The sequence below is a fragment of the Monodon monoceros genome, unplaced genomic scaffold (assembly GCF_005190385.1).
Source record: "Monodon monoceros isolate NGI ecotype Baffin Bay Population unplaced genomic scaffold, NGI_Narwhal_1 Super_Scaffold_15, whole genome shotgun sequence".
NCBI lineage: Eukaryota > Metazoa > Chordata > Mammalia > Artiodactyla > Monodontidae > Monodon > Monodon monoceros.
In genome coordinates, this window is record NW_021703771.1 from 38,256,863 (window position 1) to 38,272,246 (window position 15,384).

The 15,384-nt window shown below is 36.9% G+C and overlaps 1 protein-coding gene across 3 annotated transcripts in view; it reads right to left on the minus strand.

The window, feature by feature from the left end:
* Window positions 1-15,384, minus strand: part of SNX3 (sorting nexin 3) — a 46,327-nt gene that overhangs the window by 10,078 nt on the left and 20,865 nt on the right. For 2 of the 3 annotated variants that reach the window (XM_029223951.1, XM_029223950.1), the window contains exon 2: window positions 785-880. The exons of the other annotated variant lie outside the window; for it this stretch is intronic. In XM_029223951.1, the coding sequence (XP_029079784.1) occupies window positions 785-880 (96 nt within the window). The remainder of the gene's footprint in view (window positions 1-784; window positions 881-15,384) is intronic. 3 annotated transcript variants of the gene reach the window in all.

The window sequence follows — 15,384 nt, forward strand, 5'->3', positions numbered from 1 at the left end:
TTAACCTACTTCAGGGCTCCTACCATACCCACTTCTTATCCTACTACACTCGAGTCACAAGATAACTTTTCGCTATTCTGAGTATACTTTTCATGACTCCATGCCATATATGTCTTTCTGATGTAGGGCTGAAATAAGAGACATTAGAATGAGACCTTGTTCTCTCTATGTTGCAGCCAAAGCCACCAAATTTCTTCTAAGAGAAGACAATTATTATCAGGATATATGACAGTGTTCTAAAACTGCAGGTAGCAACCCAACAGTAGATCATGGCCATCATTTAAAAAGCTAATCTGAGGAATATCAGTACCTGTCACACAGAGTAAGGTAAGTACTGGTTTATGAAACTTCTGTTATATATTAATGTGTGATGATAAAAAAAAAAAAGTATGGCGTCAGTAAAAAAAAAAAGAAAATGGAAATACACTGATATAGGAGATGTACTGAAGAAGAGAAATTTAGCAAGGGGAGGAGAGGAAGGTGGGACAGGAAGATCATGGAAAGGAAGGAAGCAATAGCAAGAAAGTTCTAAGAAGAGTTATCTAAGTGTGAGTCAGCAAAGGCCTCAACTGGGCCACTGAAGTAGACATGAGAAGGGAGAGTTCTAAGGAAAAACTGCACACTTCCCCCATCTCCTATGAAGTAAAATGAAATTGAACTATTTGAAAAAAAAAAAAGAAATGTTTTCTTTTACTCACTTTATTCAAGATAATTCTCCTGAGAAGTCTTAAACATTAAAATTTGGAATGTTTTGTTTTACAGTCACATTACAAATAATTCTTACCTTGCTCTCTCTTTCTAATTCACTTCGCAGCCATTCAAAGTCACTGTATCTTCTTCTAACGGTAGATTCCTTCAGCTTGAAAATAGGCAGATTTGTCTGAAACAAACAGAAAATCACTCCTAAGCTGAAGCATGTTATAGGGACTTCAAAAAAGTGGGGGGTTGGGGGAGGACCTGTTTGTCAAATTGATAATATGGCAAGCCTAGTTATGTTAATATAAGAAAATCATAAAGTTATTAAGATGACATTTTACCTTTAAATGTAAAAAAGTACATTTTTTACATGGCTGTTAAAAAGTATGTTACTTATACTAGAATACAACTTTTAAAATGCACGTTTGTACATATGCTTTTGGATGTCATTCTGCCTGACGTCAGTTACATAAATATAGGTCAGTTTTTCTATTTCAGTAAGCTGTAAAAATGTCAGGAGTGAGATGAAGCTAGCTCTGATTGCTATACAGTTTAGTATACAACGCTCATAGGGGAAACAGACCTTAACTACTTTGAAATGAAATACAAAATATTTTGTTATTACGACTAAATTAGATGTTTCATAGTGAAAGAAAAGAATACAGAATTATTCTTAATAGTCTTCTTAAAAATGCGAGAAAACAGCAGGGAAAGAGTGCAATGCACTCTTACCACGAATAGGAAATTAGGAGTTATACACATAAGGTCTATCTATCCAGAGCTTACAGGCTATGGGCAAGTTTAAGAACTGAAAACATAATGCCCAGTACCTTGAGGTTACATCGGAATGGAAGACTATTCTTGAAAGAATGCAAAGACTACTTCGGTCAAATTCTAAACTTAAAGTAATAAGAAAGATTTCTATTATCGTTTACAGATCCTAAAGAGAAAATACACTATCAAATGCAATTTAAAATGGTTTACGACTGAGGGCTATTAGCAGAAGCTGTATACCACTACAATTTTATAATCAAGAATAGATTTTAAAATGCATATAATATCACAAAGTTGGTAGGGACACAAATGACCTAACACAATTAATGCCATACCATACTGAAAATGCTATTTAATACTATATACTCTCAGATTATATTTTGTCCTTTATTCAGTCTTTGCACTTGTAGAATGACAAACTATTTTAAAGCTGAAAAGAAAAAGTGTCACTAGAAGGAAAGACTGGCTTCTTACAGGGACATCATCATCATGTAAAATTCACCCCTAAGAAACTTCCAATCATTTCTTAAACTTAATGCCACTAGTAAGTGTCATTCAGCAAAAGAAAAGCTTTTTATTCAGGACCTTAAACCCATTTTGCAGTGGTTTCAATTTTTTCCAACGTGTATTAACTTCTCTATGTAGTATACCTTATAGCTTGGAATCTTCTACAGATGCTATTGGGCATAACACTGTATAGGTTTCAAGCATGAAACCAAATCTCACAAGAGGTTTAAAAGCACTTGAATTTTCTTTCCCAGGTAACCACAACATTTGTTCATTGTATTAGTGACTAAGAGCAAAATTGCACCTAACAAGACTCTTATTATACTAAAAGTCAAGCTTATATTTAGAGATGCTGGCTTGCTGTACAGAGGGGTATTCTCACTCCCCACAGGGAATAAAATTAGGTCCCCTGGAGAGCAGGATGATAATTCCCAGAAAGAAAGCACTGGATTATTTCTCTCTAATTTCACCCATTGGCTTTTTAACCAAGTTCACCCTTCCGCATTAAAATATTAAGTCTTTGTAAGTGTCTAAAGATAGAAAGGCCTTTACAGAATTGAGTGTTTTCTGCAGGTGAGACTTTACATTTTGAATTCCCTCCTCTCAAATTACTTTACAAAAGGGATTAGCTGCTCTCTTTATTCAATATGTTAAGATCAAGCTTGTGAAAAGAGTTCCCTAAGAATTTTCATACTTATGGGTACGGAAGTCTATAAAGTTAATCTCTGAAACAACATATCAAGCTTACAGGTACAATGTTGAGGGAAGAATGCCAATTCAGCTCATTTTACCTCCATTTTCCCTTTTGAACTTTTGACACAAGCATGATTATATCTGATTCACTTTAATAGACAGGTAGTGGGAGGGAGAAAAAGTCCATTCCTTTCTATGATTAGCTAAGAGTTTGATAGATTATATATTAAAAAAAGATCATGGTTAGCTTAAGAAAATTTCATGGTTTTCTCAGCTGGTTATAATTTCTCTTTATATGAGGACTGCTTTAGAGTTTTTTGTGGTTTTTTTTAACATCTTTATTGGAGTATAATTGCTTTACAATGGTGTGTTAGTTTCTGCTGTATAACAAAGTGAATCAGCTACACATATACATACATCCCCATATCCCCTCTTACGTCTCCCTCCCGCCCTCCCTATCCCACCCCTCTAGGTGGACACAAAGCACCGAGCTGATCTCCCTGTGCTATGCAGCTGCTTCCCACTAGCTATCTATTTTACATTTGGTAGTATATATATGTCCAGGCCACTCTCTCACTTCATCCCAGCTTACCCTTCCCCTTCCCCATATCCTCAAATCCATTCTCTATGTCTGCGTCTTTATTCCTGTCCTGCCACTAGGTTCTTTAGAACCTTTTTTTTTTTTTTTTAAGATTCCATATATATGTGTTAGCATACGGTATTTGTTTTTCTCTTTCTGACTTACTCCACTCTCTCTGTCAGTCTCTAGGTCCATCCACCTCACTACAAAAAACTCAATTTCATTTCTTTTTATGGCTGAGTAATATTCCATTGTATATATGTGCCACATCTTCTTTACCCATTCATCTGCCGATGGACACTTAGGTTGCTTCCATGTCCTGGCTATTGTAAACAGCTGCAATGAACATTTTGGTACATGACTCTTTTTGAATTATGGTTTTCTCAGGGTATATGCCCAGTAGTGGGATTGCTGGGTCATATGGTAGTTCTATTTTTAGTTTTTTGAGGAACCTTCATACTGTTCTCCATAGTGGCTGTATCAATTTACATTCCTACCAAGAGTGCAAGAGTGTTCCCTTTTCTCCACACCCTCTCCAGCATTTATTCTTTGTAGATTTTTTGATGATGGCCATTCTGACCAGTGTGAGGTGATACCTCATTGTGGTTTCGATTTGCATTTCTCTAATGATTAGTGATGTTGAGCATCCTTTCGTGTATTTGTTTATAGAGTTTCGATAAAGTCACATCAAGTAATTCTTAGTATTATTTGCCCATTATTTTTAGAGTGGTAAGTGTGCCTGTTAACTTCTCCCTGATCATCACAAGGACTTGCAGTTCAACTTGATCAAAATACAAATGAAAGATGCTGAGGTTTTTTGTTTAAGCCACTGGACTATCCCTGTTGATTACAAACTCTCATGATTGGTCACTTTCAACTTATTTAACCTTTATAAGATATTCTATTTTGGTTTTCTAAAGAGAAAAGAGTAAGGATAATTTGTTTCCCCTACAGTTTTGGGAGGATGCAACTATTACTACAGTTTAAGAGCATCTATAAAAGGGCACAGTGCTAGATAAGATGAGGAATATAACGATGAGTAAGATGCAGTCCCAGCCCTTATGAAGCTTATGTTAGGTTACAAGATAAGCATATAAAAAGTTAAATTTACATGGTTAAAAATACCATACACCATAAAGAAAAAGTTGAAAGACCACAAAAAACTGTAGACAAATATATGCAATAAAAAACAAAGAAATAATTTCATGAAAATGTAAAGAACTTAAAAACTAATGAAAGATAAAGATGAATAATCTGACAAACAGAACAGGCAGAACACACAAAAACTATGTCAATAATGTTCAACTTCACTCACACAAGAAATGCCAGTCAAAACAGTAAGATCCCATTTTCATTTGTCAGACAAGCAGGTATTAAATTTTAATACCCAATGATGGTGAAGATAAATAGGCATCTAAAAAACTTGCTGATAATAGTGAAAACTGGTACAACCTTTTAAGGAGGGTGTTTCGATGATATCTATCATTCTTTTAAATGCATTTATCTTTTTTTCTTAGTTTAATTAAAAATTTTTTTCAATTTATTTATTTATTTTTGGCTGCGTTGGGTCTTTGTTGCTGCACGCGGGTTTTCTCTAGTTGCGTTGAGCAGAGGCTACTCTTTGTTGTGGTGTGTGGGCTTCTCATCGCAGTGGCTTCTCTTGTGGAGCACAGGCTCTAGGCGCGCAGGCTTCAGTAGTTGTGCCACGTGGGCTCAGTAGTTGTGGCACACGGGCTTAGTTGCTCCACGGCATGTGGGATCTTCCCGAACCAGGGCTCGAACCCGTGTCCCCTGCATTGGCAGGCGGATTCTCAACCACTGCGCCACCAGGTAAGTCCCAATGCATTTATCTTTTTTTTTTGCGGTACGCGGGCCTCTCACTGTTGTGGCCTCTCCCGTTGCGGAGCACAGGTTCCGGACACGCAGGGTCAGCGGCCATGGCTCACGGGCCCAGCCGCTCCGCAGCATGTGGGATCTTCCCGGACCAGGCACGAACCTGTGTCCCCTGCATCGGCAGGCGGACTCTCAACCACTGTGCCACCAGGGAAGCCCGCATTTATCTTTTGAGCCAACAATTCCACCAGGAATTAATCCTACAAATATTTCCACATATGCAGAAAGGTATCAGTGCATAGAAATTTACTTTAGCATTGTTTATATAATACCAAAAAACAAAAAATCACAACACACACACACAAAAACCCAGAAAACTAAAAATCTTATTAAACTGTTACAAACATAAAATGAATTATTATACAGCTTTTAGAAAATATAACTCAGCCATAGACTGATCAGGAAGCCTGCCTGAGACGTGTAAAGTATAAGAAGTTTCAGAACAGTATCTATCTACAGCATGATACCATTTGTATAAAGAAAAAGGAAAAAGCATAAAGGAACTGACGATTGGTTTGGTCAGTATTCCTTTAACACATGGAGTCAGCCATACTTCAGGAAGACAGTTGAGAATGGTGAAAACAGTGTGAACTACATGCAGAGAAGAAAGAAGTATATTTAGGAAGTAATTCTTGTATATTCTAAACCATAGGAGATGATGGGAATTAAAACTAAAAAGCCTGAATGTCTGGCTAAGGTATCTCCCTGTGAGCACCAGCAGTTAACAAACATCTCTGAACAGGAAAATATCTTTAAATCAAAAAAGTATAACAGAGAAGTTACTATGAATTCAACAGATTAGCTACATGTACTACCAAGGGGCAGCATGAAAACAGATGGTTCTATTCTCACCACACACAGAAGCATTTTTTTGGTGGTAATTATGTATGATTCTGGATATTAACTAGACTTACTGTGGTGATCATTTCACAATGTATACAAATATCAAATCATTATGTTATACACCTGAAACTAATATAATGTTATATGTCAGTTATTCCTTAAAAAAAGAAAAAGGTTGGTTCTAGCTAGTTTTAAGTTTTATCTGCTTGAAGAATATGGAAAAGAGACAGACAACTGAGGCAAATTATAGCAAAAATTCTTTAAAGGTTTTTTTTTGGATATCATTTAAAATGCTTTTGACTTATCCAGAGACAAATAAAGTGCTAAATTCTGAAACTAAACATAAATCAGACTTAACTATGGTTAACTTAAGATGACTAAAACTTCTGAAACTTAAAAGGCAAGATTTAGTATCTTCTCATCCTTACATTCATATTTTCCTCCTAATTTCAAGAAAAGTTGCTCTAGGGACTTCCCTGGTGGTCCAGTGGGTAAGACTCTGTGCTCCCAATGCAGGGGACCCAGGTTTGATCCCTAGTAGGGGAACTAGATCCTGCATGCATGCTGCAACTAAGAGTTCACATGCCGCAACTAAGAAGTCTGCATGCCGCAACTAAGAGCCTGCATGCTGCAGCGAAGATCCCATGTGCCACAACTAAGACCTGGAGCAGCCCAAATAAATAAATAAATAAATAAAAAGAAAACAAAGAAAAGCTGCTCTAGTTGCTCAAGCTGAGCATAAACTAGAAACCACTGTTTTCCTCTAGCTATGGTTCATTTTACCTAACAGATAAAAGTGTCAAACTCAGCCATTTGTATGAAATAACAATATTTGAGGAACAGTGACCAGAGACAGGCAAGATCAGAGACAAGCAAAACTAAAGTCCATCATTAGGCAGGAACCATAAGCTAAGACAGCCATCAGCTATCTGTGTAGGTATGTGTTATCAGTAAATGCTGAAGGTGAGCTTAAGTACCCTTGGCCTATTTTAGACTTCTCAGTTTCATTCATGGAGTTATGAACGTTCTGCAAAGCAAAGACAGAGGCTCCTATAAATATTTACATCAACTATTGTCATACATATAAGAAACTGCAAATTAACCATAATTTAAAGCTATGTCAGGGCTATGGCCCAAACTAACACTTAAGAAGCAGAGAATTATAATCATCTGCCCCTCAAAAAGTTAAGCTGGTTGCCTGGAATCCATAAAGTCTATAAAAACTATTTTATTCCACATGGAAAATACGCTTTTAGTAATCATTACAAGCCAAATACTAGTTAAATGTCACCACTGCTTAATAACATCTTTTTGGAAAACTATAAAATAGGTTACCTATATTAACAAGGGAGGCAAAAGCTGAGAATACAACACGAGTGATCAGATCTGGCACTGAAAGGAGCTTTTAAAGTCATATCTAAATATAGAACACAATATTAAAAAGTCAGAGCTAAAAAAGTCAATCCAAAATCTCTACTCCGTATCCTATTCCTACTACTGAAGTCAAAGAAGTCTTCTTCAACCTGGTTATGCTTCAGAATTACCTGAGTAGTTTAAAACAACTTCTTAAATGAAGAATAACACAAATAGAGAAAAGTGCACAAATACATTGAGGGTACAGCTCAATAAGTTTTCCGGTGGTAGTAATCTGGGTAGTCCTAAAACAAAACAAAACAAAACATGGGGCGTCCCTGGGGGCGTAGTGGTTAAGAATCTGCCTGCCAATGCAGGGGACATGGGTTCGAGCCCTGCTCCGGGAAGATCCCACATGCCATGGAGCAACTAAGCCCATGCGCCACAACTACTGAGCCTCTGCTCTAAAGCCTGTGAGCCACAACTACTGAGCCCACGTGCCACAACTACTGAAGCCTGCGCTCCTCAACAACAGAAGCCACCTCAATGAGAAGCCTGCGCACTGCAACAAAGAGTAGGCCCCGCTCGCCGCAACTAGAGAAAGCCCACATGCAGCAACGAAAATCCAATGCAGCAAAAAATAAATAAATAAATAAATTTATTTAAAAAAAAAAAGAATCAAGCACTGCCTCATTATTGCTCTTTTTTTTTAACGTTTGAAGTTTTTACTGATTTGACACAAAACGAAGATAACATAAAATTCTTTACAAGATTCACACTGGTAACAAATTGGTTAAGGAATGTCAGTTCAGAGTATTTAAGCTTAATACTGCACAAAGAAAATTCAAAATGCCCATAAATATGACAATTCATAAAATGAAAGATACTTGATGGAGACTTCCCTAAATTTGACAAGCCCCATAATCTACATGGCATTACAGATAATGATATATGACACTATTTTTTTCCTAAATTATCATTAGTAAAGAACAAAATTTTATTCTCCATGCTGGAGGAAGGAATGTAATTTTTTAAAATTTTTTCTATGTAAAATATTATAAAATTGCTGTCATATGTAGAAGTGATCAACGAGTATACAGCAGCAAAAACCTCAAAAAAATATAGAATGGTGTTAGGCAGTTAGTAAAAGTATGTTAATTTCTGAATTTTGTGATGTCAGTAATATTCTGCAGTTTTCTTTTTTAATTGAAGTATAGTGGATTTTCAATATTATATTAGTTTCAGGTGTACAACAGAGTGGCTCAAAATTTTTATAGATTATACTCCATTTGTATTATAAAATATTGGCTATATTCCCTGTGCTGTACAATATATCCTTGTAGTTTATTTATATATGCCTTGTTATCTCTTTAGTCTCCTTCAATCTAGAGCAATCCTCCTGCCCTTTTGCCATTTAAGACATTGGCAATTTTAAAGAATGCAGGCCAGATATCTGAGATACATTATACACTTGAGTTTGTTCCTTTCCTCATGACCAGTTTCATGTCGTTCATTTTTGTCAGGAATGTCCTTACAGAAGGAATGCTGAAGCTTTCTCAGTGCCCGACATCAGAAAGCACGTGATGTCAGCTTGTCCTATTATTGGATCACTTGGTTAAGGTGAGGTCAGCTAGATTTCTCCCATGTAAAGATTTCTCCCATGTAAAGTTACCTGTTTTCCTCTTTACAGTGAGGTTTTTTTTTATTCTTGCACTTACCCTTCATAATAAAATTTAGTGCCATTTGGAATTTACCCAGCTAAATTTAAAACTTATAGAACTGGCAGAGCACAGAATGAATTCTTCTTGGAGAATTCACATTTTTAGGTGAAATTACTTCCCTGACTTTAACCATTAAGAGAGAGACTGGCTTACTGCAGGAAAGCCCTACTCTCTGCCAGATACAGTGTGAACATGCAGATGTGTAAGGACATTATGTTCACAATTTGTTGATTCAGAAAAATTAAGAAGACTTATAGTCTACTTGGCTAGAATGAAGCCATGGATATTTGTTACTTGTCCTATGCAAAATTCAGGGCAATTCTCAAGCTTCTGTGTAGCTTATGAAAAGGTGATGGACTGATCACTATATAAGAAACCTGGGGCATTCAGAAAACTAGAAAAGAACAAGACTAACAGCTTGAAGAGAACTATTCAATATTATTTTATTGCTCTTTATTTTTCCTAATAATATACCAGAAACAAAACTGCAAAGGGATGAAATGTTATGAGAGATGCCTATATGCCTGATACTCTTAAAAGGCTATTTATATAAAAGAGAAACCAGTCATTTCCCACAAGGTATTACTAATCACATAGGGTAAAATCATCAGGAATCCAAACGGACATTATATACTAAAGAACAGATTTTGAAACCATGGTATAGAGCTCTAAAACAAGTGCTCCCTTCATGTCCAAGCAGAGGAAATGGCCACATTATTGGTCTCCAAAAAGCTAGGTCTTACACACTTACACAGGCTGACCTATTAAAGTCAGCAGCTCACAGATACCCTATATGTAACCTGATTATCACTGATAGCCAAGCAGAAAACCAAGCCTCAAAACGTGGTCACCTGAATATAGCTTAACAATAGATATTAGAAAAATGTTTACTAGGTGTTTCTAGTATTTCTTCAGATAGTGTCATGTGTACATTTGAAAAAAGAGACTGGCAAAGACATCAAAAGTATACCCAATAGACCATACTCTATTCAACCAATCCTAAGAGATGTAAATGGATGCCTCACTACAGTTCTCATTAAAAGGTTGTATTTCTCCAAATATCTACATCTAGAGATAAAGGATAAGCTGAGAAGTGCTTAAGCTATTACCTCGCCCTTCAGTACTTTTGATACTTGTTTTACCCAAACTGGAACAGCATGAATAACTGGAGATATGGTTTATAACCTAGATGAACTCTAAATATGGCTTGGGAGAAGTCATTGAAGTGAAGAATAAGCTTTTAGTCTGGAGAACCTTTGAAATGTAGATTGTCATTAAGCCAAGGTATTTAGTTTAGTTTCTTTCTTTCTTTTTTTTTTTAAATAAGGACATGGCCTTCCTGTGATACAATTTCCCGTTATTTTAAAAGAAGTATCCTTTATGGTATGATTTCTGAGACAGTAGAGAAGAAATTATCTAGACTGGTTTAATGTATAAACCAAGTAATTCCAAATACTTTTCCTACTTTGTCCATATTCTTCATTTGTGAATGGCAACGAGATTAATTTGTGAGCTCATGCAAGGTTCTCAATGAACAACCTTTAATGGAATTCTGCAGTAATAATTCTACTGTAAAGGAAAATTTGTTCTTAATAGTTCATGAACACTTACATAATCCTACAGGCTTCTGCTGAAAGAACACCGCCTATTAACAGGGTAACCTTTTTTTGAACAATTTTTGAAGTGCAAAACTACTTACTCTTTCCAACGTGCCTAATTGTAAGAATTGCCTCAAGAGGTTTTATTTTTTTTTATTTTATTTATTTTTGGCTGCGTTGGGTCTTCATTGCTGCACGCGGGCTTTCTCTAGTTGCGGCGAGCGGGAGCTACTCTTTGTTGCGGCTCGCAGGCTTCTCATTGCGGTGGCTTCTCTTGTTGCAGAGCGTGGGCTCTAGGGCACGCGGGCTTCAGTAGTTGTGGCACATGGGCTCAATAGTTGTGGCTTGTGGGCTCTAGAGCGCAGGCTCAGTAGTTGTGGCTCACGGGCTTAGTTGCTCTGCAGCATGTGGGATCTTCCCAGACCAGGGATCGAACCCATGTCCCCTGCATTGGCAGATGGATTCTTAACTACTGCGCCACGAGGGAAGCCCTGGACACTATCTTCTTATATCTTATCATATATCATAAGATATATCATATCTTACCACCAGGGAAGTCCCTCAAGAGGTTTTAACACACTCCCATCCCCACACACTCCAAGTGTCTTCATCTAGAGAATCTCATTCAAATTAGCATGGGTTGGAATCCAAACATCAGTATTTTTAGGTGATTCTAAGGTACAACCAGGGTCAAGAACCACTGCCCTAGACTTACTAAATGTGAAACAGGGTAGGGGGGGACTCAGAAATCTGTATGGTCACCAGTGATTCTAGTTTAGCCAGGACAGATAAGGGCAATATTTTACCTCCTCAAGGATAGTGATCTGGAACTAACACTATGAGAACACTGAACTGGAAACAGGATGCAAAGTCACTGTAAGTAAAACTATAATGTAGAAACCAGTGAAAGAATATTAGTTAAGAAGCTCTTTTCAGTAGATGTATTTTAAACTTCAGTATATGCATTACCACGCACATATGGACAACAGAGATCTAAAAAAGACACCCTCCTTAAGAGATATTTACAGCATAAAACTGGGGGGTGGAGAGCAAAGTAGTCTTCCAAGATTTATTACCTTTATCAGTGAAAACCATAATTCATCAGAGACTTACTGTTTAGATAAAAGGGTAGAAACCTGCACTACAGTAATCAGTGTAGAAATGAAATAGACATAAAACATACACACATGAATACATTAGGTTAAGTCTGCATGGTAGGCTCATAAAAAGTATCCTTACCAAAAAAGAAAACAAACAAAAAAACACAATGGTACATGCTCATTTGCAGATATGTCATTTTGATACATTACTGACCCTTGAACAATGATGGGTATTAGTGGCGTTGACCCTCCTGAGAGTTGAAAATCCAAGTATAATTTATAGTTGGCCCTCCAAATACATGGTTCTTCTCTATCTGCGGTTCTGCAAACATGGATCCTGTAGTACTGTAGTATTTACTATTGAAAAAAATCCGTGAATAGGTGGACCCATGCAGTTCAAACCTATGCTGTTCAAGGACCAACTGTATATCCTTTCAGACTTCCATATATACAAATTTTATTCTTATTAAAAGTATCAGCTTCTCATTTGATATCGTTAACATGATTGTGTAGAGTCATCATCTACATGAGAGACAGTATAGTACAATGGTTAAAACATACAGCTCTGGAACCAGACAATCTGGTTTTAATCCCAACTCAGGCATTAATCAGCTATCTGACCCTGGGCAAAATGCTATGGATGAGAGCTAGATGAAGCCTTAATATAGATCCAGGGAACTGATATACTGTCCTAAGGACAAACCTCTAAAGGTAAAATTACTGGGCCAAAAGCTATAAATGTTAAGGCTTCAAAATGTCCTCCAGAGAGGCTACTTTGCTGTAGACTAAGGAGGTACACAACTGTAGTAGGCTATTACTTTGGTGGCCTACAATAAACAATGCCTCTCAGTATCTTTCTTTCTGTATCCTCCATATCTTTCTGTATCCTCTCCCATATCAGCCTGGCCATGTAACTGCCTTTGATCAATGGTATATTAGCAAATATCTATTGATTACAATAGGGCTGGTCCTCTTGGAATGCTTCTTCATAAAGACATTGTCTCTTGGAACCCAGCCACCGTTATTCTATTAGAAATCTAACTATCCACATGGAGGAAAACTCAGGACCTGATCAACAGCCCCAGCTTACCTCCCAGATGGTAGCCAGCACCAACTTGCCAGCTGGCTATGTGACTGAGTCATCTTAGAAATAAATCAGCCCCAATCAAGCTGCTCCAGTAGATATCAAGGAGAACAGAGATAAGCTGTCTGTTCTAAGATCTGACCAAACTGTAGAACTGTAATAAAGTGAAAGTAAATTGTTGTTTTAAGCCACCAACTTTTGGGAGTTTTGTTACACAGCAATAGATAACTGAATCAGTAACCTGACTTTGGTAGAATCATGCTAATAAGAAGAGACTGAGAGGACAGTATTTCACATATAAAGATGTGATACCTAAAGAGCGAATAGACTTAAAAAAATTTTAAACTCTTTGCTGTTTACTTTTTTGTTTACTTATCAGCTCTTGACTATTTTCTGAGTAGCTGAAGTTTCCAGAAAATCCAAAAGACTTTATTGATTCTGGATTATTCAGCAAAGGAAGTGTTCCTCCATAACTTAAGAAGCTTATCAAATGAGCTGAACCTGAAGATTTCCTACTCTGAACAAGGCAAAGTTTTAAAATAATGGTTATAATTTAAGATTGAGTTGTTTTCTCTACAGTAACTTGATATATCTCTAGGAATAGATAGTATGAAATAGTTTGCCACCAATATTATAAAAGAATGAAGCTGAGGTGTTTCTTCAAAGAATTACCTGGAAAACTATAAAAAACATCAAAGAGGGTATTTAATGATTCTTAATTCTCTAAGACATGAGTGATCCCCATAGTAATAGACTCCCTTCTCTTCTAGTCAGAGTGATTAGCTATAGTAAGAGCAACTAGACAATGATATTAAACACTATATGCATGCATGATTTAAATTTACACATTGACAGCAGTGCCATTACAATGTTTTATTCCTTTCATAAAGCTGCACAAAGAACCATTATTGTTCTATTAACCTGAAAGTACTCAAATCACTAATGCAAAATCTTTTTATTAGAAATAGTAACTCTCTAAGAATCCTCATAATATACCATGACTAACAGCACAGGTCACAAGAGGATTTGTAACTTGTCATCAAAGGTTCAATATATTTATAATTAGGTCAGTATAATTTTTAAAAATTTCTGGCCAGCAGATCCTCTTTCACTGTTAGATGTAATCAGTGTTTGAGGTAGGGCTGGAAAGCAAGGCATTCTGGTTCTTTCCCTTATAATGTAGGTTCATTTCAGAGTACTCTATCTAGCCTCTTTTCTTCTTGTACTTTCCTTTCCGTGACCTCTCCTCCAAGCTGTGTTGTGAAGCTTGTAAGAAAAGGAAATCATTCCAGATCCTTCACCTTTAGCCCCCGAACCCTACTTGAAACCCTATAAATATTTAATATTTATAAATATTAATGATGAAGTCTCATAAGCCATTAAACTGATGTTAGAATGCTAATAAGTATACAGAATATAAGGCATTTACTGAGACTCTACCATGAACGCTGACTAAGTATATTGACATGGTCCCTGACTTAGATTTTATACAGACAAGGATAGGTTAGGGTTAGGAGGTAGACACTAAGGAGAGTGGAATACCATGGGGCAGTTTCTGTGAGATAGTACTCAATTTGGGGAGTACATTATGATAGAGACATGTATGTACAACCTGTCAAAGGTCTTAAAGCTAATGGAAAAATTTTCTAAGTATATTTTCATGGCTGCTTACATCATTATGTATCAAAAGTTTCAAGTTTAGATGTGGATGAAAAGTTTAAAGTCCCCATTTTTTCCATTCACTTAAGGTATTCAAGGTAACAGCCATTAAGGTTGTATCTCAGGGAGAGACATAAGGTTTAAATAATTGTTGCAACACTTTTAGTGGTGGAAGTTCCTGACATGATACATTGTTGGGGGAACAAAATGCAAGCAAATATATATGAGTATATATACATTCATTCAGTATTTCCTTTGTATGATTGTAGACTTAGCATAATAGAAGCTAATCACAAATCTGTGACAATGATTTCTGATTCCTGGAAGCAGCAAACAAACAAACAAAAAAACAGATAAATTAATCAAGCAGACCTGGGCTCAAGCCCTTCTCTGGAACTAAACAGTATGACCCTGTCAAGTTACTTTCCCCCTCTATAACTGAGTTGCAGTATCTTTAAAATGAAGATACTGCCACTTAGCTCAATTAAATAGGAACTATTATTACTTCACACATATTATCACTTATTGGATACTTAGTGTAAAGTTTCACTTTATGGCTGAAGAAACTCAAAAAGAGGAGATATGAAACTTGTTCAAGGTCACATGTCTACTAACAGGCAAAGAGATAAAGAAGATTCTTACCTATGTTCAAGGTTCATGCTCTTAAGGAACACTATGGTTAGAGTACCTGACCCAAAACAGATGTTAAATAAAAAAGGTTAGGGGCTTCCCTGGTGGCGCAGTGGTTGAGAGTCCGCCTGCCGATGCAGGGGACACGGGTTCGTGCCCCGGTCCGGGAGGATCCCACATGCCGCAGAGCGGCTGGGCCCGTGAGCCATGGCCGCTGAGCCTGCGCGTCCGGAGCCTGTGCTCCGCAATGGGA